This window comes from Amblyraja radiata, chromosome 10 (assembly GCF_010909765.2).
Source record: "Amblyraja radiata isolate CabotCenter1 chromosome 10, sAmbRad1.1.pri, whole genome shotgun sequence".
Lineage (NCBI taxonomy): Eukaryota > Metazoa > Chordata > Chondrichthyes > Rajiformes > Rajidae > Amblyraja > Amblyraja radiata.
Genome location: NC_045965.1, coordinates 13,165,125 through 13,192,832, shown reverse-complemented (window position 1 = coordinate 13,192,832; position 27,708 = coordinate 13,165,125). Strand labels below are relative to the sequence as shown.

General features: G+C 44.5%; 1 protein-coding gene across 5 annotated transcripts in view; it reads right to left on the bottom strand.

The window, feature by feature from the left end:
* Positions 1 to 4,509: 4,509 nt before the first annotated feature.
* Positions 4,510 to 27,708, bottom strand: part of dnm3 (dynamin 3) — a 168,769-nt gene continuing 145,570 nt past the window's right edge. For 3 of the 5 annotated variants that reach the window (XM_033028059.1, XM_033028062.1, XM_033028060.1), the window contains 4 exons: positions 25,394 to 25,555; positions 23,668 to 23,891; positions 20,101 to 20,325; positions 4,510 to 4,686 (listed from right to left, as the gene is read on the bottom strand). In XM_033028059.1, coding sequence (XP_032883950.1) covers positions 4,647 to 4,686; positions 20,101 to 20,325; positions 23,668 to 23,891; positions 25,394 to 25,555 — 651 coding nt within the window. In that variant the 3' untranslated portion in view covers positions 4,510 to 4,646. Of the gene's footprint in view, positions 4,687 to 20,100; positions 20,326 to 23,667; positions 23,892 to 25,393; positions 25,556 to 27,708 lie in introns of those variants that run through there. The other 2 variants (XM_033028063.1, XR_004413239.1) reach the window with 2 other exon arrangements.

The following is a 27,708-nucleotide window of genomic DNA, read 5'->3' as shown; positions in this document are numbered from 1 at the left end:
ATTCCTCATTTTTAAATGGGCGGCATTTTTAAATGTGTTGCAGAGCCAGAGACCCAGGTTTGATCCTGACTACGTGTGCTGTCCATGTGGAGTTTGCATGTTCTCCGTGACCGCGTGGGTTTTCTCAGCGCGCTCCAGTTTCCGCCGTCACTCCAAAGACGTGCGGGTTTGTAGGTTAATGGGCTTCTATAAATTGTCCCCTTGGGTGAACGAATGGGTGATTGTTGGTCGGCATGGACTCGGTGGGCCAAAGGGCCTTACATGCTTTATCTCTGAACTAAACTAAAAATAGTGACATGCACATTAATATAGCATCGTTGTTTGTTTCCAATATAGGCAAAATCAATAACTTCCCACACCAAGTAAGTGGCTTCAAACTGACCTTCTAACGACCATTATAAATGGTCCCCCATCAGTCTGAAGAAGGGTTTTGGCCCGAAACATTGCCTATTTCCTTCGCTCCATAGATGCTGCTGCACCCGCTAAGTTTCTCCAGCATTTTTGTCTACCTTCGATTTTCCAGCATCTGCAGTTCCTTCTTAAAGACCATTAAAAATGATTGCCCTTCCTTTTAATTTCTAAAGAGAAATCGTCAACAAACGATCTTGCAAAGCAATTAATAATGGCCATTGGGATCCGTGGAACTAACATCTTGTTCACAATCTCCCTGCCACTTGACTTTCCCAACGTTATACAGATGCTACATGCAGACCACCGTGAATTATTTGTGTGCACGGCAGCACAGGGTAATTTTGTGATGGAAGGGTCCCACACATGCATTTCAATCCCGCAATAGAATTTATTTCGGAGCGGTTGCCAGACATAAAATGTGTATAGATTTAAGTCATAATTTCACAGTAACGCTCTTACAATGTTCACTACGCCTACATTCGGCAAATAATGCTAGTATAAAAGTGACACAAAGTACAGAAGTAACTCAGCAGTCTAGGCAGCATCTTTGGGACCCTTCTTCAGACTGCTTGTGCTGGGGGTGGGTTGGGGCTGGGAGAGTAAGCTGCAAGAACGGTGGGGCAGGACAAATGTAGAAACAAGGAGCTGCAGATGTTGGTTAACACACAACTGGACACAAAGTGCTGGAGTAACTCCGCGGGTCTGGCAGCATGTCTGGACACCATGGATAGGTGACGTTTTGGGTAGGGTCCCTTCTTCAGCCAATGCATCACGGTGACCTTCACTGGTGATGAATCATAGTCACACAGCACAGACACTGTCCCTTCAAACACACCGTGACATTGCCAATCAGTCAGTAGGTCAAAGTCAAAGTCAATTTTATTTGTCACAGGCGCCCGAAGGTGCAGTGAAATGAATTTGACAGCAGCGATACACTTGAAAAGAACACACAATGCACAATAGAATTTAACACAAACATCCACCACATCATTCTTCATGGAAGGCAACAAAGTTCAGTCAGTCCTCCTCCTTTGTTCATCCGTGGTCGGGGCCATGAACCCTCCGTAGTCGCTGCTACGGACGGCCAGATGTACATGCTCTCTCGTCGGGATGATCAAACCTCCGACGTCGGCACGGTCAAACACGCTTGGAGTGCCCGAATCGGCACTTTCCTACCAGAGAGCTTCAGGATTATACAGGCCGCAGGCCGGGGATCGGAGCTCTCTGGCGGCCCCCGGCAAGGGTTTGTCCGCTCCATGATGGAAAAGTCCACGCTGCACCCGCTGCTGAAGCTCTTGGGCCTGACTCCGGGAAAGGCCGCTCCAATCCATGCTATTAGGCCACTAGGGAGGCGACATGGAAAAAGTCGCCTCTCTGTTGAGGAGGTGACCGAAAGCGGTTCTTCCCTCTCCCCCCCTCCCCCCACCCACCACTCTCCATACAAGACACACCAAAAGACCCCCAAACTAACATTTAGACACACCAAAAAAAGTCGAAATAACGAACACGCTGCTGGTAGGGCAGCCGACTCGCAGCGCCCCCACCGACCTTCCCAGTAGCCTTCCACAAGTGTTCGTCCGCATGTTTATGTCGGGATCCAGAGGGCTGTCGACAACTAAGAAGGACCCGGCAGAGGGGAGGTGGGGGTATTGCGGGAGAGGCCGCCGAGAATGCCTTTTCTCCAGAGATGCTGCCTGTCCCGCTGAGTTACTCCAGCATTTTGTGCCTATCTTTGGTTTAATCCAGCATCTGCAGTTCCTTCCTACACGTGAAGAGAGACCCGGTAGGGGGCCACCAACCAAGAATGAACAGAGACCTGGCTGGGCTGTCGACAATGAAGAAGGACCTGTCGGGGGTTGGGGGGGGTTACCGCCGAAAACTGCGAGGGGCCCAGGCAAGAGGCGTGAGGTGACTGGTTCACCACTGCGACAAGACCAGACAGTATGAAGAGCTTTTGAAACTCAGCTCCAGATACATGGCGACACTTGTGTACTGTCTCGGTGAGGACTGCTGCGTGGTTTTACCAGAGTGTGCGCAGAAACAAAGAATTTTACTGTAACTTGTGACAATAAAGTATCATCGAATAAAGTATTATTGAATACATTTTATTATTGTTATATGTACTGTGAAAAGGTTTGTTTTGCATGCTCTCCAATCAAATCGGATAATAGTCCACATAAATACAATGAAACTATACAATAGGCAGAACGATGGGGGAAGATACACAGTGCAGAATATAGTTCTCAGCATTGTAGACCATCAGTTCCAGAGACAAAGTCCAATGTCTGCAATGGGGTAGAAGTGAATCGGACAGTACCCTAGCTTATGGAAGGACCGTTCAGAAGTCTGATAACAGAGGGGAAGAAGCTGTTCCTGAGTCTGGTGGTGTGAGCTTTCAGGTTTCTGTATCTTCTGTCGGATGGGAGCAGGGAGAAGGCGGAATGACCGGGGTGGGACAAGTCTTTGATTATTTGGCTGGTACCCTGAGGCTGCGTGAAGCGTAGATGGAGTCAATGGTGGGGTGTCCAATCTGTGTGAAGGACTACATTGTAGATGTAGGGAGAGGTTGAGCAGGCTAGGATTTTATTCCTTGGAGCACAGGAATATGAGGGGGTGACCTTATAGATCATGAGAGGAATTTTACGAGGCTGTTGCAAGGACTAGAGGGTGTTAGCTATAGGAAGAGGTTGAGTAGAATGGGTATCTATTCCATGGAGCGCAGGAGGATGAGGGGAGATCTTATAGAGGTGTACAAAATTATGAGAGGAATAGATCGGGTAGATGCACAAAGTCCCTGGCCCAGAGTAGGGGAATCAAGGATCAGAGGACATAGGTTCAAGGTGAAGGGGAAAAGATTTAATAGGAATCCGAGGGGTAACATTTTCACACAAAGGGTGGTGGGTGTATGGAACAATCTGTCAGAGGAGGTAGTTGAGGCTGGGACTATCCCATTGTTTAAGAGACAGATAGACAGGTACATTGATAGGACAGGTTTGGAGGGATATGGACCAAGCGCAGGCAAGTGGTACTAGTGTAGCTGGGACATTGTTGGCCGGTGTGGGTAAGTTGGGCCGAAGGGCCTGTTTCCACACTGTATCACTCTATGACTCTATGAACATATCGGGTAGATGCACAGAATTCTTTTGCCCGGAGTAGGGGAATCGAGAACCAGAGGACATAGGTTTAAGGTAAGGCGGTAAAGATTTAATAGGAACCTGAGGGGCAATATTTTTACACAAGGGGCTGTGGGTGTACGGAACGTGCTGCTAAAGGAAGTAATTCAGGCAGGTACTATCACAATGTTTAAGAAGCCAAACGCAGGCAGGTGAGACTAGTGTAAATGGGACATGTTGGTCGGTGTGGGCAAGTTGGGACGAAGGGCCTGTTTCCACACAGTATGATTCTATGACTCCACATTTTGAGACTACCTGCCTCCATGAACGCCTCAGACTGTGTGCTCCAGATTCCAACAACCAATATGCTCGGCTTCAGGGAAAAGTTTCCCACTAGCTCTTCTATGTGCCTCATAGCTTCGTATATCTCAATCAGAACTACCTGCAGCCTTTACTGCTCCATGGAAAACAACCAAAAAACTATCCATAGAAATAGTCCAAGAAATCTCCACAATCGCGTCATTAACGTTCATAACGAGGAGAATTAGGCCACTCAGGCCATCAAGTCTACTCCACCATTCATCACGGCTGATCTATCTCTCCCTCTAAACCTCATTCTCCTGCCTTCTCCCCATAACCCCTGACACCCGTACTAATCAAGAATCTATCAATCTCCGCCTTAAAAATATCCATTGACTTGGCCTCCACAGTCTTTTGGGGCAATGAATTCCACCGATTCCCAACCCTCTGATTCAAGAAATTCCTCCTCATCTCCTTTCTAAAGAAACGTCTTTTTATTCTGGTCCTAGACTCTCCCACTAGTGGAAACATCCTCTCCACATCCACTCTATTCATTCAGGCCTTTCATTATTCGGTAAATTTCAATGGATCTCTACTAATCAATGGCATCCAGGTTATTTATGGCCACGTTGTAAACATTTGTGCTTGTTAGATAACAACTATAAAAATGGAAAAGTTCCATGCATTGCAATATAGAATAGAGTAGGATTTATTGGCAGCATTAATTAAACAATTATATACAAAGATATTGTGCAATACGTGAGATAGAACTTCGGACTACAAATACATTATAAACATGGATACTGAGTTAGATTAGTGTCTTCATGAAGTTGGTTTTCCAGGTACTGCAGGAGGAGGTCTCCTAATAATAAAGAGAATAAAATGCAGTGAGCTGTGAATGAAGCAACATCTTACACAGAGACGATAAATGAGATTACTCGGACCAGCCACATATCACTAGGAACAACAGATCAACAAAAATATTACATTTGTATATTCTTCTTTTCTTTTGTGCATAGCCAATGAAAGAAATCTCCAAGTCATTTAAAGTTCACAAGTTATAGGAGCAGAATTAGGCCTTTCGGCCCATCAAGTCTACTCCGCCATTCAATCATGGCTGATCTATCTTTCCCTCTCAACCCCACTCTCCAGCCTTCTCCCCATAACTCCTGACACCTGTACTAATCAAGAATCTATCAATCTCCGTCTTAAAAATATCCACTGACTTGGCCTCCACAGCCATCTGTAGCAAAGAAATCCACAGATTCACCACCCTCTGACTAAAGAAATTCCTCATCTCCTTTCTAAAGGTATATCTTTTTATTCTGAGGCTATGACTTCTGGTCCTAGACTCTCCCACTAGTGGAAACATCCTCTCCGCATCCACGCTATCCAGGCCTTTCATTATTCGGTAAGTTTCAATGAGTCCCCCCTCATAAAACTTTTGTCTATCTTTTAATACTTTTCTATGGTAATTATTCAAACAGAAAAATAAATCAACTGTAACATAATACAAATGGAGCTAATTTACTGGAGGTCAGCAAGGAATAGGGCCCTTCGGCCCAACTTGGCCATGCCGACCAAGATGTCCAATCATTGCTGGTCCTACCTGCCTACGTTTGGCCCATAATCCCTCTAAACCTTTGCTATCCACATACCGGTCCAAATGTCTTTTAAATGTTGTTATAGTATTTGTTAAAAGACGGAAAGCAGTACCAGCTGGCTTGCATGCCACGATTTTGTCTTCTTAATTTAGGATGAGGTTTGGGAGATTGCAACATTCTCGTGGTCCACCCTGTTTCGACTAATGCAATCAACCCGATGTGCACAAACAAATAGATCAAATAGAACAAGTTGACCTACAACTTTAGGCTGTGCACGCCATACGCAAGAAGAAGAAGTCAGGATGAGTCTGGTTATACAGGATGGAGCCTCAACTACCTCCTTTGGCAGCTCGTTCCACACTTCCTGTGCGGAAAAGTTGCCCCTCGGGTTCTTATAAATCTTTTCCCTCTCACATTAAACCTCTGTCCTCTGGTTTTTGATTCTGCTACCCTGATTAAAAGATTCCGTACATTCACCCTATCTATTCCCCTCATGAATTTACACACCTCTATAGAATCACCCCTCAGCCTCCTGAGCTCCAAGGAATAAAGTCCTCGCCTGCCTGGCCTCTCCCTTTAGCTCAGGCCCTTGAGTCCTGGCAACATCCTCATGAAATAAATCTTTTGCCTAAATACTAATGTTTGTGTTGGTGACCTGAGATGTTAAGAGTTATACAGGATGGAATCATCATTTGCTGCTCCTAGTGACATTTAACAAGTTTTGCCACAGACTGGCACTGTATTCTGTACTAGTTTCTGACAGCACTCAATCCCCCAATCCTTCAAAACGATCTCCCTTTCTATAAATATGTCCAATGAGCCAGTCTCTGGAGAATTCGAGAGGTTCCCCATTAGTAGATCACTAAATATCGCAGATAGACACAAAATGCTGGAGTAACTTAGCAGGGTAGGCAGCATCTCTGGAGAGAAGGAATGGCATTTCGTAACTTTATGTATCTACAAGCATTATTTGTTAAAAGACGGAAAGCAGTACCAGCTGGCTTGCATGCCACGATTTTGTCTTCTTAATTTAGGATGAGGTTTGGGAGATTGCAACATTCTCGTGGTCCACCCTGTTTCGACTAATGCAATCAACCCGACGTGCACAAACAAATAGATCAAACAGAACAAGTTGACCTACAACTTTAGGCTGTGCACGCCATACGCAAGAAGAAGAAGTCAGGATGAGTCTGGTCCCTCCACAATAGCGGGCCCAGTGAATGAAAGAACGAGAGAGAAAAAAATCCCGTGTGGTTTTACACTCCTCCCCTGGCCCTTCCCCCTCCTGCAAGCTTGAATGGAATGCAAGGGGCCTTTCTCCACACCAAGCCAAGCTCTGCAAAGCAGTTTACTGGACATTTTATGCTATTCTGCAGCTCAAAGAAAAATAAAACAAGCAACTATTGCTCATTTACAAACTCAGTGACTTTTGGCAGTCAAAAGATGCCTTTCGATTTGTTGATCTGAAAGTATTTTTACACCAACTTTTGGAGCTTTAAGCTTCAGTTCACTTCTGAAGAAAAAATTGCATTAAATGCACACACGTAAGCACAATCCTGAAAGGTTCCTCAGTGATTCTTGGTGTCTAGAATAGATTTGATCCAGACCGCATGCTCCTCTGTCAGTGCGCTTTTAACTTACCGAGGTTCATTTAGTCTTTAGACTTCTCTTCAGACTTTAGACATATACTGTGGAAACAGGCCCTTCGGCCCACTCGTCCACGCAATATACACTAGCACTATCCTACACACAAGGCAAAATTTACAATCTTTATCAAAACCAATTAACCTACAAACCTTTACTTCTTTGGAGTGTGGGAGGAAACCGGAGCACCCGGAGAAAACCCACACGGTCACAGGGAGAATGTACAAACTCCTTGCCTGTGTCTCTACAGTGTGAAGTCCAAAGTTCAGACCAAGTCTGCAGAGATGCTGCCTGCCCCGCTGAGTTACTCCAGCACTTTCAGTCTATTTTGTGCAAATGTCTTTTACTGACATGGGACTGGTTCAAACAACAGTTCCTATAGAAATATACGTTAATGGCGACTCTGTAAGATGTTAGTGTGAGGTTTCAAATCGACCACAAGCCTGGCCTGGGGCAGGAGTACAGGTGTGATGAAGAGAGGTGCATTACGAAATGCCTCCAGGGGGCACTCTTATCTATGTGGAAGATGAAACTACAGCCCACTCCCATAAACAGCACAATCAAATATCTTTCAAGCCATTATTTTCTCTTCCAACACAATTTGTGGGACTGATGAGGAAAGTTTGGGAAAATTTGGGTTGTTTTTTCTGGAGCGTCGGAGGCTGATGGGAGACCCCATAGAAGGACAGGTCCGCCACTGATTTTCCGGCGAAGATAGACACAAAATACTGGAGTAACTCAGTGGGATAGGCAGCATCTCTGGAGAGAAGGAATGGGTAACTTTTGAGTCGAGACCTTCTAAGGCTCTTGACCCGAAACGTCACCTATTCCTTCTTTCCAGAGATGCTGCCTGTCGCTCTGAGTTCCTCCAGCATTTTGTGTTTGTCCTCAAAGTAAACCAACATCTGCAGTTCCTTCCCACCAATTTTCCAGTAACTAATTTTGTCCGGCACCTCCTTAAATCCGGACCAAATTCCGAGAGTGTGTGCTGCATGCTCCATCGGGATCTGTGCCTCTCTCCTGAAAGAGTTAATTGTTTATTTATTTGGTAATTGTGAATTCTTTATTTAAGTTTCCAGCAGCCCATGGTGGTTTAGAGACAAGGGAGGGGTATAATTAGCGGGTCAGAGGAGTATTGTTGAATTATTATTATTATGTGACCTCTGTTGGTCCAGCAAAATGGGTAATCCGGCAAGGCTCTGGAACCAAAGGTGCCGGAAAATCCATGGTGGACCTGTATATAAAAGTATGAGGGGCATAGATACATTACACAGTCAGAATCTTTTTCCCCAGGAAGGAAATGTCAAAGACTAGAGGGCGTTAAGGTGAGAAGGGCAACATTTCAAGGAGATGTGCGGGGCAAGATTTTTTTTTACACAGAGGTTGGTGGGTGCTAGGAACCCACTGCCAGGGGTGGAGGTAGAAGCAGCTACGACAGGCTTTTGGACAGGCAGGAAATATGGACCGAGGAGATTAAGTTAGCCTGGTATCGTGTATGGCATGGACATTGTGGGCCAAAGGGGCTGTTCCTGTGCTGTTTTGCATGCTATCCGAATATATGGGATATACTACACATAAATACAATCACGTCAAACTCATGTACAATAGGTAGAGCAAAGGGCAGAATACAGTTCCCAGCATTGCAGCGCATCAGTTCCAGAGACAACGTCCAATGTTCACAATGGGGTAGAGATGAATAATACTTGACCTTAGCTCATGGAAGGACCGTTCAGGAGCTTGAAAACAGAAGGGAAGAAGCTGTTCCTGCTTTTGTACCTTTGGCTGGACGGGGGCGGGGAGAGGAATGAGTAGAGTTTGAAGCAGGTTCTCCACCTGAAACATCACCTGTTCCTTTTCTCCAGATATACTGCCTGACCCGCTGAGTCACTTCAGCTTTTTGTGTCTGTCTTCAGAAGAAAGAATGGTCAGGGTGGGACAAGACATTGATTATATTGTCTGCTTTTTTGAGGTAGCGAGGTGAAGATTGGGATCGATGGTGGGAAGACCATGATCAATCTCTAACCCCTTGGTCTATTTTCTCATCATCCAAATATCTATTGATTTCTATCTTGAATGTACTTGGCAGCAAAAAAATTCATTTACCTTTGACCTAGGTAAGGGTAACATTTTTTGTGTAGGAAGGAACTGCAGATGCTGGTTTAAACCGAAGATAGACGCAAAAAGCTGTAGTAACTCAGCGGGTCAGACAGCATCTCTGGAGAAAAGGAATAGGTGACGTTTCGGTTTGAGACCCTTCTTCAGACTGAGGGAAGTAATATTTGACTGGAATTAAAATAATTTGGGTAATTTAGTTTAATGTAAACTACAGTGAGGACGATGGATCAACTGGTGTTTAATCAGTAACTAACTCAATGTGTGATCTGCTAAAACCGTTACAGATTAAGCAAGTTTCCCTTGAATTTATGGCCAAATGGCTCAACAGTCCATGTGCTACCGCTGTGCGATGATATTCAGCATATGGTGAGCGATGGCAGATTAAGTTTCATTTGGATAAACGTCAAATAGTTGACATTCAGTTGAAATGTCAATACCAGCCTTCTCTCTAGCCTCTCATCCTGTAGTTCTAATTCTGTCTCCTGTGATACTGGCTTTGCGCCTGGTTTAGTGTTGTGATCTCAAGCTATATATGAATGATGATGCCATGCAACACAACTCAAATCCTCCATCCAAGCCATAATTAATTATCCTGATCAAAGTATTTACATATTCGGGAATATAGTGGGGATTTTACCTCCACTGTAGTTAATAGCAGCCTCATTTAATTCCTTAGTACAATCTCATTTTAGATAATACAAAAGGGAGAGAGAGCAAGCTATGCCTCTCTCATCAGTGAATATTGTTGCCTTAATTAATCTCTTTAACCTCTGACTACTACCTTCCACTGTGGCTTTCTGAATGTTCCATGCACATTGTCATTGAACATGTTTACGGATCTGACTTTTAAGTCAGTATCAAAAAACTAAACTTCTGGAGGTACTCAGCAGGTCAGGCGGGCATCTATGGAGGGAAATGGATACTGATGTTTTGGATCGAGATCCTGCATCTTTAGCTTTATTAGCGTCATATGTTCTGTGTTGCAAAGCTTTGTGATCCAAACAGATCAGCAACGACTATGCATCAATACAATCAGGTTAAACACATAAAGGGGAAGATACAGAGTGCAGAATATAGTTTTCAGCTTAGCAGCACAGCAGTTCCCTAGACAAAGTCCAATGTCTGCAATCGGGTAGAGGTGAATGAGGCAGATTTAAAATTAAAGGGTCAGCCTGCAGAGAAAAATTGCAGAAACAAGGAACTGCAAATGCGGGTAATGCAAAACGACACAGAGTCCATATGGAGTTTGTACGTTCTCCCTGTGACCACGTGGGTTTTCTCCGGGTGCTCCAGTTTCCTCCCACACATGCCAATCAACTAAATTAAACTAAGAATGAATGAAAAAGTCAGAAATGTTTGTTGGCAGAGAATATGGTAATCCTTGGGGGGACTTTATTGTTTTTCAACACAGATCACAGCGGTAGAATTAGTTTGGAGAATTAGTTCATCATTTAGGACAGTTTTGTGAACAAGACATGATGGAACCGTCCATTGCATAATAAGCAGGGATAATGAGTAATACTGTTAAAGAATTTTGGGAAAGGGTGAGAATTGGAAGAAGGCAGTCACCATAGAATTGTGTATCATGTGTATGCCACATGTTGAAAATCAGAGTAAAACACCACAAAGTGTTGGAGGGTCAGGCAGCATCTGTGGAGGGAAATGGACAGACGACGTTTTGGGTCGGGACCCTTCTTCAAAATGGTAGAGTTACTGCTTTACAGGGCCAGAGACCCGGGTTCGATCCTGACTACGGGTGTTATCTGTACAAAGTTTGTACGTTCTCCCCGTGACCTGCGTGGGTTTCTCCAAGATCTTCGGTTTCCTCCCACACTCCTAAGTTTGTAGGTTAATTGGCTTGGAATAAATGTAAATTGTCCCTAAGGAGACGAGGAAACACTTTTTTCTCACAGTGAGTTGTGAGTCTGTGGAATTCTTTACCTCAGACTCACAGGCCGGTTCTCTGGATACTTTCAAGAGCTCTTAAAGATAGCAGTCAGGGGATATGGGGAGAAGGCAAGAACGGGGTACTGATTGGGGATGATCAGCTATGATCACATTGAATGGCGGTGCTGGCTCGAAGGGCCGAATGGCCTACTCCTGCACCTATTATCTATTATCTGTTGTCTCTTGAGAGCTTTCACGACAAATTAAAAAGGAAGAGAGTAAATTCAATGATTGCGGACAGCATCGAGAAAATGACATGGAAAAACATAATGAGGAATAAAGATAAGACTAACGTATTAAGCAAATATTATGTCTGAAATCCATTGCAGAAATCATGAGATGGTCAAAATAGCGGGCAGTTGAGTAGGCAGCAGTGTATAACAGTAAGGAATTTAATTATTATCACCCGGTGGGTTTCCTCCCACTTCCCAAAGATGTGTGGGTTTGTAGGTTAATTGGCCTTGATAAATTGCCCCACGCGTGTAGGGTGTGCATGAGAACGTGGGATAACATAGAACCAGTGTGAACGGGTGATCGATGGTCGGCATGGACTCGATGGGCCGAAGTGGCTGTTTCCTTGCTGTATCAGTTTCAATGATCTGTTTCTGTTTCACTTAAATAGTTGATGCATTTTTGGTGATCTGCTAAAATGTATTAGTATATCTCCAGCAAGCTAGAAGCTAGTAAATGTAATATCTCTCCAGATGTGGTTGGCATGTGGAGTTTAATATGGAGCATGTACAGATAAAGACACAATGTGCTGGAGTAACTCAGCGGGTCAGGCAGCATCTCTGGAGAACATGGATAGGTGACGTTTCTGGTCAGGACCCCTTTTTCTGAGCTAGGCAACGCATGCCGACGGAAATGCAGGAGTTCTGCATGGTCCACGCAATGCACTGTTTTACTACCTCAGAATATTTATAGGCACTAATTCAGAGGAATTCACCAGTGTTTAGTTTGGTTTAGTTTAGTTTAGAGATTCAGCGCAGAAACAGGCACTTCGGCCCACCGGGTCCGTGCCAACCAGCGATCCCTATCCCTATCCCACACACAGTAGGGACAATTGAAATTTTTACCAAAGCCAATTAACCTACAAACCTGCACATCTTTGGAGACTGCGAACTAACCGGAGCACCCAGAGAAAACCCAAAGGGAGAACATACAAATTCCGGACAGACAGCACCCGTGGTCAGGATCAAACCCGGGACTCTAGCGCTGTAATAAGCCACTTAGGCGATTTTATCGGCGACTGTCATAGTCCTAAGCAGGTCGACGAAAAACCCGGCGACCCGACTCCCCTACGACAATGTCTACGACAATGTCCACAACAACCTACTACCTAGTCGATGTCAAGCTACGGCAAGCTACCGACAACCGGCGACCCATTAGGACGTCCACCTACGACAACTTACGTCCACCCGCGACAAGCTACGTCAAGGTACGACCCTGTCGGCGACAACAGAAGTCACCAGTACCTGTCGCCACCTGATGCAGGTTGACAAAGATAGTCGCCAATGGAATTCACCGAAGTCAGCATCGGCGACAACCTACGACAGCACCTATGTCAAGAGAAGTCAAGCTATGCTCATTGGCGTTAAACCAACTGTCACTGAAAAGTTTTGAACATTTCAAAATCCAGCGGCAACCAGAAAAACGCTACAATTCTTTGGGCAACTGAGGAGACTACTCACGACCATAATGGAGACATCCCAGTGACTATGTGATGACAGCCTAATCGTCTGTAGTCTCCTAAAAAAAAACCTAAGTAGGACAGGCCCATAAGGCCACTGTGCCAGATCATGTTATGTACATGAATGTTGGGGGATGACTGCTGTGGATATTATAGTCCACAGAAGATCTCCCTTCTCTCTGTCTGCAATATGTTTTATGGTTGGAGTTCAAATGTAATGGCAATTATAGTCATCGTTTTATTGCTGAGAAGATATGCTCTCTTGTGCAAAAATAGGTTTTCAGCTTTACTTTAAATGTGTAATCTGCTTAAAGCCATTAAGTAAAAAGAGATTTGGGCACCAATCACTGAAAAGATAGATAAGTACTAAAGGCTGGAATGTCTATGAGAAACATATGGAGAACACAATGACACAAGTACAGAAAACTATGCTCTCTGCATTAACTGCTTTGTAAAAATGTGCCAGGGTTTAAGCAATTTAAACTTTCTGTGTAAAATAATACAGTACTTGTGGAATATAGGTAATTACGGAGCAGGAATGTTTAACTTATTCATCTCATTTTCTCCCGAGGAAAGCACGACTGAATAAGTCTAGTGTTTGATTCCTTCGTTTTTGTGAAGGGTGGAAGGCAGTTAATAATTTGGCAAGAATTGAATCTCTGAAGTCGCAGCAAATCTGAAGTCATTCCCTCTGTACAATAGGCATGGCTGGAGAGGACATACATACATAAAGCTAGAGCAGAACCAAGGGTTTTATTTTAGCAAAACTAAGGATTCCAATCTCTCCTGGGGAACTGAATTAACTTCAACTCTTAAACCAATATACCTCAGTGCCAATGGATAACTGTAGCACCCAGAAATGGAGACAATGACTATAATGCTGATTTTAAAGATCATATTTAAGAGTACCGGGGTTAAACCTAGAATTTCCAGAGCAAACCGGCCTTTACTGTCACTGCATTTACAATTACATTCAGTGGTAGGCATTTCTAAAGGGCCTGTCCCACTTGGGCGACCTAATCTGCGAGTTCTGGCGAGTTTGCCCTCGACTCATACTCGCAGCATGGTCGACACGAAGTCGTAGAAGGTCTTTGTAACTCTCCTTCATGCTCGAGAGTGGGCTCCGCGTACTCGAGGCCTCAGCTAGGTCGCGGCGTTTTTTTCAATATGTTAAAAAATGCCAGCGAGTAAAAAAAGGTCGCCATGGAAAAAATCGATACTTTTTTTACTCGTAGGTTTAATCGTAGTAGGTCGGCATGTTAGTCGTAGGTAATCGAGGGTAGTCGTAGACAGTCTTCATCATAGTCGAAGGGAGGTCGAAGGAGGTCGTCTTCACTCTCCACTATTCGATGTCTAATTTTCCCGAAGTTAGTCGTAGCTAGTCGAAGCTGGTCTTCAACATAGTTGAAGGAGGTCTTCAACATAGTCGAAGGAGGTCATCAACATGTCATTTTTTCAAACTCTTCTAAACTCGCCAATTAGGTCGCCCAAGTGGGACAGCCCCGTAACAAATTAATTTTGTGTTAACTTGAGATACTGTTGCATATATGGGGTCTTCATAATCTAATAGTGAGCAGAAGATGTGATTTTATTTAATTTCCCCATTACAATGACTCTGAAGAAGTGTCCCGACACGAAACTTGAACTGTCTGTGTTCCCCAGTGCTACTGCTGGACCCACTGAGTTTCTCCAGCACTTTGTGCCTTTTTTCTGTCAACCAGCATCTGCAGTTCCTTGTGCCTCCAATTGATTTTATACAATTCCATTGTTTGGAATGAATGAATCATGCAAACAATGTTGTGTGATTCTTTTAAAGATTTAACACTATAGAATGGCAAATTGTGGCTCTTTCTCAATATTCCGCCAAGTAGGTATCGCATTGCTTTCCCACTGATTACAGCATGGATGGTGGAAGGTTGCAAGGGGCATGGGGTAATGTTATGCAGATCTGATCCCAAATTCAGACCACAACTTTAATCTTTAGACTTCAGAAATATAGCGTGGAAACAGGTCCTTCGGCCCACCAAGTTCATGCCACCCAGCGATCAACATGTACACTAGCACTATCCTACACACTGGAGACATATTACAATTAAGCTAATTAACCTACAAACCTATACGTCTTTGGAATATGGGAGGAAACTGGAACACCCGGAGAAAACCCAGGTGGTCACGGGTGAACGTACAAACTCCATGCAGGCGGCACCGTAGTCAGGATCGAACCCGGGTCTCTGGCGCTGTAAAGCAGCAACTCTACCGCTGCGGCCTTCTTGGTCTGGACTTTTCTGATGACATCTCTGTGCTCCATGCAACCACTGTCACAAGCTAGGGTAGTGCCCTGCTAACTTTAGTTACCTGTTGCCGGGTAGATTGCTGGACTGTGATGTTGCTCTGAAATTGTGGCAGCAAACCAAACTTACACCTGCTGCACTCAGACCTTTCAGCAAATCTGTGTAGGTACTGCAGTTGGAGGTTGGATATCTGTCATTGCGGCAGCTTCCACAGGGTTGTTAATGGACGCGTAGGAACGAACTGCAGATGTTGGTTTACATCGAAGATAAGACACAAAATGCTGGAGTAACTCAACGGGACAGGCAGCATCTCTGGAGAGAAGGAATGGGTGGATTTACGTATAAGCTTCACAAGCTTAAGCTTAGGGCCTCGAGATCTAGGGGGGCCTCGGCAGGGCCGGATTTACCTATAGGCTTCATAGACTGATTGGGAGGGGCCTTACATAGGGGATTGGGAAGGGCCTCACAAGTGGAATAGCCTACGGCCTCTCTTCATCTAAATCCGGCCCTGGGTGACGTTTGGGCCGAGAAGGGTCTCTTTAGTCATTCCTTCTCTCCAGAGGTGCTGCCTGTCCCGCTGAGTTACTCCAGCATTTTGTTTCTATCTTCTGCTAATGGATATCCCGTGTTGGAGAGCGTGAGCTCCAAAGTATGACCAAAACCCTTTGCTTATTTATTGCTGGACTCCTCCTTGACATTGTGCATGTTCTCTCACTGCTTTTCAGTGCAGCAAGACTTGAGAGGCACAGTGGCAGAAAGGCAGCAATTCTACCGTTGCACCACTGTGCCGTCCTTATTCATGAGTAGGATTGTTAGAACTCCTACTTCCATGCATCCATGAACTAGGAACCACACTCCTGATATTGAGCCTCACCACCTCATTGCCTCCAGAGCATGTTTGGAAGACACTATTGAGGAAACAATGCCTCTCCTGTCCAAGTCGTTAATTGTCATAGAAGAAAATTAGCCTTGGTGCACCTCTGCTCAGTCCACCTAGACCTACTCGATTTCCCAGTTGCCAAACACTTTAATTCCCCCTCCCATTCCCACACAGACCTTTCTCAATCAATCAATCAATCATCAATCAATTTTTATTTATATAGCACATTTAAAAACAACTCACGTTGACCAAAGTGCTGTACATAGAAGAATTTGGGTTGCCATACAGCCATACAAATAAAAAGAAAAGCACAACATACTATAGAATTGAACATGAACGTCCCCCCACAGCAGAATTAACGTTTTCTACTGTGAGTGAAGGCAATAAAAGTTCAGTCCTCCTCCTCTATGTTCCTCTACGTTTCTGTCCTGAGCCTCCTCCACTATCACAGTGAGGCCCAACGCAAATTGAAAGAACAGCACCTCATATTTCGCTTGGGCAGCTTACCACCCAGTGGTATGATTTTTGATGTCTCTAGTATCAAGCAACCCTTGCTTTCCCTCTATCTCCGTCCCTTCCCAACCCTAGTTCTCCGACTAGTTTCAATGTCCTCTTGATTAATTTTGCTGATTGCATGCCTTGTTGTCACCGGCCCCTCAGCTAACAATGAACCGTTCTACATTTCCTGGATAATCGTTTGCTTTGATCTGTCGTTTTCACACCTTAGCCTTCCATGCCTTGTCTCCCTCAACTCTCAGTCTGAAGAAGGGTCCCGACCCAAAACATCACCCATTCCTTCTCTGCAAAGATGCTGCCTGACCCGCTGAGTTATTCCAGCATTTTGTGCCTATCTTTAGGTGCCAGAAAATTCCCTATAGTATCACAACACTCCCAAAACACTCCGACCCCTTGCAGCCAAGCAGTGCCTCTTCTTTAAACAGAATTAGTAACTCAGGATGTCAGAACACCAAATGTAAGAACTATGTAGATGCAACAGTAATTTAAACAGAAGTCAACGTGAATTTAATGTACTGCCTGCAACGGAAAATTAATAACTTACTTTAGTTTAGTTTAGAAATACAGTGGTCACCCCAAACACACTAGTCCTATATTACCCCACTTTCTCATCCACTCCCTACACACTAGGGGTAATTTACAGAGGGCCGATTAACCCACAAACCCGCACATCTTTGGGATGTGGGAGGAAATTGGAGCACCCAAAGAAAATCCACGTAGTCCCAGGGAGAACGTGCAAACTCCACACAGACAACACCTGGTCAGGATTGAAACCGGGTCTCCGCTGCTATGAGGCGGTGGCTCTACCAGCTGTGCCACCCTGTCATCCTCTTTACTGAATTAATTAGTTTAGTTTAGTTTATTGCCACGTGAACAAAAGTACAGTGACAAACTTTTTGGTTGATAAAAATGCTGGAGAAACTCAGCGGGTGAGGCAGCATCTATGGAGCAAAGGAAATAGGCAACATTTCGGGTCAAAACCCTTCTTCAGTCTGATGTGAGGGTGGGGGGGGGACGGGAAGAAGAAAGGAAGAGGTGGAGCCAGTGGACTGAGGGAGAGCTAAGAAGGTGAAAACTTTTTGTTGCGTGCTAACCAGTCAGCGGAAAGAATGTACACGATTATAATCGAGCCATCCACAATGTACAGATACATGATAAAGGGAACAATGTTTAGTGCAAGGTAAAGTCCATTAAAGTCAGATTAAAGATAGTCCAAGGGTCTTTAGTGAGGTAGTTGGTAGTTCAGGCCAGCTCTCTAGTTGTTGGTGGGATGGTTCAGTTGCCTGATAATTATTCAGGACAATCCCTCTATCTGTTTCTGTGTTTTAATCTCTTTGAAACCATTCTGACCGATATCAAGCACTTGGGAAGTCAGAGGTGGACACCCAAATTATTTTCCACCTGATTTTCTGGTTTTGCTGCCACTTAAGCAACACAACAGTGATCACATTATTGAACCAGGCCTCCGGACTGTTGAAATTAGATCAAGAATGGAATGCTTGATATATAAGTACCTTATATTATGAACCTTCTCTATATTACTAAAAGTCTGATCTTGACCACTTCCTGTTCTTCTGTATATTGATTTTAGAAAAAACGCTGCCCCTTACGGCAGTGATTTTTGGCCATCTTACTCAGAGACCCCCTCCGCTGCGCAGGATAAGAGGATTTTTCGCATCGATTAAAAATAAAAGAGTTATTAGTTTTTTTTAAATGTTGAGATTCTCTCTCCTGAAGGCCACGCTCCTTCTGGAGGGACTATAAAACCCGGAAGTGTTGAGTGCCTCAGTCAGTCTCTGCAAGATGGGGGAGCGAGAGGGTCACGTCTCTCAGTCTGAGCTGTGAATAATACTGAACACATGTCTACTAAACTGTGAGTGGTTTTACTGACCTGTCAGTGCGCTTAATGTGGTTTGAAAATATAGTTGCCTTTGGTTTGGAAATGCTAAAGCTGTGCTGCCTTTGGTTTGGAAATGCTAAAGCTGTGTTGCCTTTGGTTTGGAAATGCTAAAGCTGTGTTGCCTTTGGTTTGGAAATGATAAAGCTGTGTTGCCTAATTAAAGTTGCCTTGCCTAATTAAAGTTGCCTTGCCTAGGCAAGGCAAGGCAAGGCAAATTTATTTGTATAGCACCATTCGTGCAAACTGCAATTCAAGGTGCTTTACAGGAAAGAAAAAATAAAATAGTCAATAATTAAAAATTGCAAAATAAGCAATACGACAAATGTATGAATAATAAAACAACGTCAATGAAACAATAAAACGATTTTAAAAAGCACATAAAAGGGTTAAAATTAGACGGTTAAGATTACCTGCATGTCGGGTTATGGAAAAGCTATACTAAACAACAGTATTTTTAGGCCTGATTAAAGTTGCCTTGCCTTCTATATAATTAAAAGTCTAATCTTGACCACTTCCTGTTTGCGCTTTATATTGATTTTAGAAAAAACGCTACCACGTACGGCTGTGATTTTTGGCCATCCTACTCAGTCTCCCTCCGCTCATCGGGTGCCGAGGATTTTTCCCATCGATGAAAAATAAAAGTTATTAATGTTTAAAAAAATGTTGAGATTCTCTCTCCTGTCAATCACACCATGAAGGCGAAGCCCCTTCTGGTGGGAGGGGGAGGGACTATAAAACCCAGAAATGTGGGCGTGGCTCAGTCTCTGCAAGATGGTGGGGGGAGAGGTCACGACTCGCTGTCTTTAGTGGCCTTGCACCCTGCTTGGAATTTCAAGGAATAGCCGTGAGTCAACTGCCAGCCCACCAGCCGTGAATAGCCGTGAGCTGCCAGCACAACAGGCTTGAGTGACTGAGCCGCCAGCCCAAGAATCCATTCGGCCCACAATGTCCATACTAGCCCTCTGGAAACCAGTCCCTTCAGCCCACAACACCCATACTAGTGCTCCAGAGAGCCCCCCACTGGCCACCAATATTGGAATTGGTGGAGAGGTGGAATATTGCGTTCAGGGACCAGCTCTCCCGTGTGATGCTGGGACCCAACGGGTCCCACTTAGTGTAGTATTCTTATATATCACACACACGCGCGCATAAATATATATATATATATATATATATATATATATATATAAAGATATACATATTCATATATATATATATACAGTATATATATATATATATATACTGTATATATATATATGAATATGTATATCTTAATACAATTTATATTGTATTATAAATAAGTATAATATGTGATATATATATATATATATATACACACACACACACACACACATATATATATATATTACATATGTATATATACACACACGCATACGCCAGAGACACAGGTTCGATCCTAACTACGGCTGTTGGCGTAACTCAGAGGGTCAGACATCATCTCTGGAGAACATCTCCTATCCACGTGCTCCAGTGCTAAGTTATTCCAAAGATGTACAAGTTTGTAGGTTGTTTGGCTTTGATAAGTTGTAAAGGTCCCTGGCCTGTGTAGGTTAGTGTTGGGGGTGATCGTTGGTCAGCGTGGACTTGGTGGGCTGAAGGACCCGTTTCCGCACTGTATCTCTACACCAAACTAAACTAAAAGCAGTAGCAATCAAGTTATGGACTTACCTGGGGGTGGTGGGAGCATGAGTGGACTTTGAGCGGGTCTGTTGGGTGAACACTGATGTTCCTGCACTACTCGGACCACTGAGCGACTGTGGAATGCCATGGTGGGTTGGGATGGGAGGGGCACTTGAAGACGAGCCTTTTGATTCAACGGGTAAGATGGGAGCTTGTCCAGATTGGTTGTATGGTGGACGACCAGAGAATGGTTGCCAGTGCGAAGAGCTCGTACTAGGACCAAAAAAAATAATAACAATCATATTATTGTTAGACAAAATGTGTAGGAAGGCACTGCAAATGCTGGTTTAAAGCCGTCATCGGGTGGTGCCGCGCGTGGCAGCCTCGACAGCATTTTGTCAGTCATTTTGACTTTTTTTTTTTTTTTTGTATGTCTAAATGTACGTGTTAATGTCTCTCGGTATGTTTTTATGTGGGGGTGGTGGGGGGTAAAGGGGGAAACCGTTTTCCCCTCGGGGGAGATGCGACTTTTCTCTTTTCGCCCTTGCTCACGGCCTAGCAACTTGGATTGGTGCAGCCTTTTCAGAGATCGGCCCAGAACTTCAGCAGCAGGCGCGGCGTGGACTTGTCGGGGATCACCGGAAAAGAGCTCTGACCGCTGGCCTGCCTGTGGCTAATAACGTTGAGAAGCCGCAGTCTCCGGTAAGAAAGTGGCCAATTCGGAGTGTGTTCCATCCGTCCTGACATCGGAGCTTCGATCATCCCGACGAGAGGCGACTGCGGAGGGTCAAGGCCCCAAACACGGGAGAAGCCACAGAAAAAGGATGGGTGGCATTTCGAATCGGGACCCTTCTTCAGCCTTGTGGCAAGTTATTTACAAAGGTTGGTGTCTGCATTACGCTGCTGGAGATGGTGGTGGAGGCAGATGCGTTGGTGGCGTTTAAGTGGCTTTTAGAGAGGCACATGGATATGCAGAGAATGGAGGGATATGGACCATGAGCAGGTAGATGAGATGAATTTTCCTTGGCATTATGTGCAGCATAATCATGTTGGGCCGAAGGGCCTGTTCTTGTGCTGCACTGTTCTACATTCTAATAATCACAGTGGTCACAACAATCATAAGTGTAGGTCTTGAGTAGCTTTTAAAAATGTATCCTGGATGTGGGCCCACACTACAAAACTAAAGTGAAAGGCCCACATAAAAAGGCTACAAATTGGGGAGTAAAACATTGAAATAATTATAATCGGGACTTCTGTAGTGAAAGTACATGGATAGGAAAGGTTTCAAGGGATAGTGGCCAAACGCAGACAAATGGGGCTAGTTTAGATGGGGCATCTTGGTTGGCATGGACGATGGGCCTATTTCCGTGCTCCATTACTCTATGACTAAGAGGTATAGTTTAGTTTTGTTTATTGTCACGTTTACCGAGGTACAGTGAAAAGCTTTTAGTTGCATGCTAACCAGTTAGCAGAAACACAATACATGATTACAATCGATCCATTTACAGTGATACATGATAAAGGAATAGCATTTAGTGCAAGGTAAATGTCACTGTCGGAGTAAGTCGTTGGAGTGTGGAGCGATTGTAATATGAGTTTGTCGATCTGCTTCTGTGGCTGGGACGCAAATAGTCACCTGGGTTGGGCGCCATCTTGGAGTGCATTCACAGGGAACTTTATTGCCCATTGGTTGGTTCAGGTTTTATATCAATGAATAATGACTCTAGTCTACTGGGCTGAGCAGATTGGAAAAATATTTAATGTTCCAAGAACAATATTCCTAATTTAAAGCAACACATTCTGTCACATACATCCCCTGTGCCCTGCTGATGAATGATAATGGCCTCACATTAAGTTGGCATCGGCCATCCAACACGATACACTGTTACCACAGATTTTTAGGTCCATTACCATTTATATATTATTGTCTTTTAAAATTGTTGTAATGACACGTACCATGAATAAACAACCAGAATAAACAGGCAGGCGCAACGGACACAAAATGCTGGAGAAAGCAATATTCATACTGCTGGGTTGAATTGCCGCTACCTCTAACTTCAATGTAACCCTTGCATTGCCTCTCTCAGTTCCATCCCCGCCCTAGTTCTCCGACTAGTTTCACTGTCTTCCTGATTTCTTTTTCTGATTTTATGCCTTGCTGTCACGTTCCCCTCAGCTAACAATGAACCATTCTACATTTTCTTGATCATCGCCTGCTGTGATCTGTCGTTTTCACACCATATCCTTCCTTCTCGACCCGAAACATCACCCATTCTTTCTCTCCAAAGATGCTGCCTGTCTCAGTGAGTTACTCCAGCATTTTGTGTCTATCTTCGGTGTAAACCAGCATCTGCAATTCTTTCCCAGATACAATAGGCCGTTTGAGGATTTTAGATAGGAACATGAATATGCAGGAAATGGAGGGACATGGATCATGTGCAGACAGAGGAGATCAGTCTGAAGAAAGGTCTCGACCCAAAACATCACCCATTCTTTCTCTCCAGAGATGCTGCCTGTCCCGCTGAGGTACTCCAGCATTTTGTGTCTATCTTCGATTTAAACCAGCATCTGCAATTCCTTCATACACATCCCCACACAGAGATCAGTTTACCTCTGTGCTGCACTATTCCTTGTTCTATGTGTAGAGATACAGCATGGAAACAAGCTATTCGGCCCACCGTGCCCACGCCAACCATCGATCATCGTTCACACTAGTTCTATGTCAGTTTTGCATCCTACACACTAGGGGCAATTTACAGAGGCTAATTGACCCATAAACCCACAAGCCTTTGGAATGTGGGAGGAAACTGGAGCACCGAGAGAGAACGTGCGAACTCCACAAAGACAGCACCCGAGGTCAGAATCGAACCCGAGTCTCTGACACTGTGTGGTTGCAGCTCTACCAGCTGTGCCGCACACAGGTGTACATATTAACTCTTAGAGAGTACCAGTGATGTGAAGAAACACACTAGTCCCTCATCTTAACAAAACCAACTACTTTTAAGGCGCACAATAAATAAAATTCCTAAGAAACATAGAACTGCAGATGCTGGTTAATACACGGGACACAGAGTGCTGGAGTAACTCAGCAGGTCAGGCAGCATCTGTGGAGAACTGGTGTAGGAGATGTTTCAATAAAATTCCTTAAAGCACAAGATACAAGAATGTTAGCGACACAGTGGTGCTGGTTTCCGACAGGAACGGTGACGGATGCACCACACATCTCTGTCTTCCAGTTCCGTCACTGGAAGTATAGCATTTTGGTGTCGTCAAGTCAAGTTTATTCGTCACATACACATATGAGATGTGTGTGTGCTTTATCATAATTCCTTACAATGCTGTGTACGACAGTGATCGCAACTTCTACTGAAGTGTGGATGGCCGTTGGCTCTCTAGAAGCTCATCCGCCCTTTTTGACAGGTCTTGATTTTGGTCCTGCTGGGGGTCCACAGCTCCCTCACCTGGCAAACCAGGTTGGGGGGAGACGGTTTAGTCGCCGACTATCCGACCATGGCGCAAGCAGGTAGCATGGGATTACATGGTACCCGTGGCGGGGGAAGCTCCCCCCGACCCGTACAACAAATAACTATGAAGCTATCAATCCTGCAACCATACCTGTGGCTTGTATGTAACCAGGAATCATCCACAGGAGGCGGCAATGGAACTGATACTGTGTTCACGTTAATGTTGCCAATAATATTCAGTGCTTCACTGATAGCGTTATATGTTCGAAGAATTTCGTCGTGCCTTTGGGCCTGTTCCAGAGATTCCTCCATTAGAGCAGTTTGGTCTTCTGAATACAGTTTTGCCAAAAGCTCTGTGTTAATAAATCCCTTCGTCTATGGAACAAAATTACAACCGTTACATAAATGGCTAGGCTTTTACTCATGATAAAGATTATGAATGGTGTATAATTTCTATGTGCTTAGGGTGGCTCGGAGGCACAGCAGTCGAGTTGCTGCCTTACAGCGCCAGAGACCTGGGCACGATCCTGATCACAGGTGCTGTCTGTGTGGAGTTTGTACGTTCTCCCTGTGACTGCGTGGGTTTTCTTTGGGTGTTCCAGTTTCCTCCCGCACACTAAAGACGTGCAGGTTTGTAGGTTAATTGGCTTCAGTAAAAATTGTAAATTGCCCCTCGTGTGTAGTTTATGGGGTGAATGCTAGTCAGCGTGGACTCGGTAGGCCGAAAGGCCTGTTTCTGTGCTGCATCTCTGAAGTCTGAAGTCGAAAGATAACCAAAAGACTCATTTAGTTATCTGACAAGGTCTGTACCCATTCAATTGAAACCCAAATTAAAATCGTTGACCAATCATCACTGTGCAGATAACTAGAGGTATCATCTCTAGCCTTTTTCTGTCATTGTTTTCAGTAATTGCTTCCCAGTTAGTCATAGAGTCATAGAATGATACAGTGTGGAAACAGGCCCTTCGGCCCAACTTGCCCACACGGGCCAACAATGTCCCAGCTACACTAGTCCCACTTGCCTGCACTTGGTCCATATCCCTCCAAACCTGTCCTATCCATGTACCTGTCCAACTGTTTCTTAAACGATGGGACAGTTCCTGCCTCAACTACTTCCTCTGGCAGCTTGTTCCATATACCACCCTTTGTGTGAAAAAGTTACCCCTCAAAATCCTATTAAATCTTTTCCCCTTCACTTGGAACCTATGTCCTCTGGTCCTCGATTCCCCAACTCTGGGCAAGAGACTCTGTGCATCTAAATTGGTGAAAGATTGGCCCATTTGTTTGGAGACAGCATAAGGATCTATTGATATTGTTAGAGGAAGAAGGGTGATAGGAAGCTTTTGTGGAACATCAATGCTAACATAAGTTTTTTGGGTTGATCAGCTGGTTTCTATGCTTCAACTTATGATCTGTTACTTTGGGAAAAGATCAGCAATGGACTTTAGAGGGACTAGAGATATATGTACATCAAGACACCAAATAATGGCAATAAAAGGTGAGTAAATTAACACACATCTGCGCAAAATAAAGAATGACAGCAAATGGGATTTAATTTTAAGATAATAATGGTGTGAAATATATGAACCAAGTATTGTAAAATCCTTTCAAAAATCTATAAAGGTTGACATAAGCAAAGATAGACACAAAGTGCTGGAGTAACTCAGCGGGTCAGGCAGCATCTCTGGAGAAAATAAATAAGTGACGTTTCGGGTCGGATGCCTTCTTCACACAGCAAACTCAATTACAAGGCAAAGGTGACAATTTCTATATATATGGGAACTTTAAAAAGAAGTGAAGCTCATTCTCAGATGTGGTAAAAAGTAATGCTCATTTTCTACTTATCTGTAGTAGCGCTTAAACAAAATGAAACTCACATTATTGATCATGAGGTGCATAATTATCTTTGGTATAAGGTCTTGGATGGTCTTGTGAATGATGCACATGTACGAGTCGACTAGGCTGCGAATGGTCTCCACTTGTCTCTCCAGCTGAGGGTCCTTGGAGAAGCTATGTATACATTCTGTCTCCTCCTCAATCTGTGCAAAGCAGAAACACACAAAAAACTGAAAATAGCTGCCACGTTTATCATGTATCATCATAAAGCCTGCCATTAGGTTGCATCACAACCTGGTTTGGGAATGTAGATGGTGATTTTAGTAACTTTCAATAAAACTATTAAATAAAGGCTGTAATGCTGAGGCTCTATGAGGCGCTGGTCAGGCCGCATTTGGAATATTGTGAGCAATTTTGGGTACCATATCTTGTCAGCACTGGGCCTGTACTCACTGGAGTTTAGAAGAATGAGTGGGGACCTCATTGAAACTTACCGAATAATGAAAGGCTTGGATAGAGTGGATGTGGAGAGGATGTTTCCACTAGTGGGAGAGTCCAGGACTAGAGGTCATAGCCCTAGAATTAAAGGACGTTCCTTTAGGAAGGAGATGAGGAGGAATTTCTTTCGTCAGAGGGTGGTGAATCTGTGGAATTATTTGCCACTGAATGCTGTGGAGGCCAAGTCAGTGGACATATTTAAGGGAGAGACAGATAGATTCTTGATTAGTAGTGGTTATGGGGAGAAGGCAGGAGAATGGGGTTAGGAGAGATAGATCAGCCATGATTGAATGGCGGAGTTGACTTCATGGGCTGAATGGCCTAATTCTACTCCTATCATTTATGACCTTATGACCTATAGTTATCTATAGGTCTTGTATAATTTGTATTACTCCGAGTTCCCAGGTTCACTTTCTTCTAGGCTGGTCGAAATCCTAGAACTAAGTGGCACGGTGGCGTAGCGATAGAGTTTCCTTCTTACATCGCCAGAGAGCAGGGTTCGATCCTGACTACGTGTGTTGTCTGTACGGAATTTGTTTGTTCTCCCTGTGACCGAGTGGGTTTTCCCAGGGTACGCCAGTTTCCTCCCACACTGCAAAGATGTGCAGGTTTGTAGGTTAAATGGCTTTGATAAAAATTAAAAATTGTCCCTAGTGTGTAGTGTGCGTTAGTATAGGGGGTCGCTAGTCGGCACGGACTCGGTGGGCTAAAGGGCCTGTTTCCGCGCTGTATCTCGAAACTAAAGTAATGAAATTGCAGAGGGTTGTAGATGTAGCCCAGTCCATCCCACAGACCAATGTCCCACCATGAACTCCACCTGTACTTCATGCTGCCTTAGAAAAGCAGCCAACACAATCAAAGACTTGTAGCACCCGTCATTCCTTCCGCACTCTGCTCTCGTCTGGCAGACATTATAAAAGCTAGAATGTGCGCACCATCAGACTCAGGAACAGCTTCTTCCCCTCTATTATCAGGCTTCTGAATGGTCCTTTCATGAGCTATGGTCCTGCTTGATGCAACTCGACCCCATTGTTCATTGGACTTTGTCTATAGAACTGAAGCTCTACAATGTTGAGAAGTATATTCTGCATTCTGTATCTTCCCCATCGCTCTATCTTTTGCACTTGAGTTTGGACTGAATGTACGTATCTATGTGGTATATTTGATCTGTTTGGATGACATGCAAAACAAAGCTTTTGATTGTATCTTGGTACATGTATCAATAATAAACCCAAACCTAAGTGGTGGAAATACGAGATGTGCCCATCCCAGGATAGATATGACAACGTTGGAAATTGTGGGATTTCATAGTGTACTAAAGGGATGATTAGGTACAGGTTCACCACCCATTTTCCGACACCCTTGCTTCCAGAGCCTTTCTGGATTATCCATTTTGCCGGAATAACAGAGGTCACAGCCTCCGAGAGCAATCCAACGGTACCGAAACGGTCTGCCTAGGCCGCCAGGGAGTTCCGGAGCCCCGTCTGCAGTGGGCAAATTCTACCCACCGATCGGCCGTGGAAGTCGGCTATGGGAACGGATCTGCCGGCTCCGGCCGGGCCAGAGTTCCAGAGCCTTGGCTGCAGGGGACAAATTCCACCCACTGATCGGCCGCAGAAGTGCCGATGAGGTTGAGATCGGCCGCCTTATTTGGCCTAAGTGCTGCATTTTCGGGGGCGGAACACCCCTCCCCCCGCCTCCCTCTTCGAAAAGCAGGAACCTACTGGCTAGTTAACATCTGGGCCGCTGGGTTCCTCCTGCAGTTTGTTTGTTTTTGCTCCCGATTACAGCATCTGCAGTTACTTATGTCTCCATCTTAACATCTGCCATGGGGAAAATGTCAGAGAGACGGAGCACT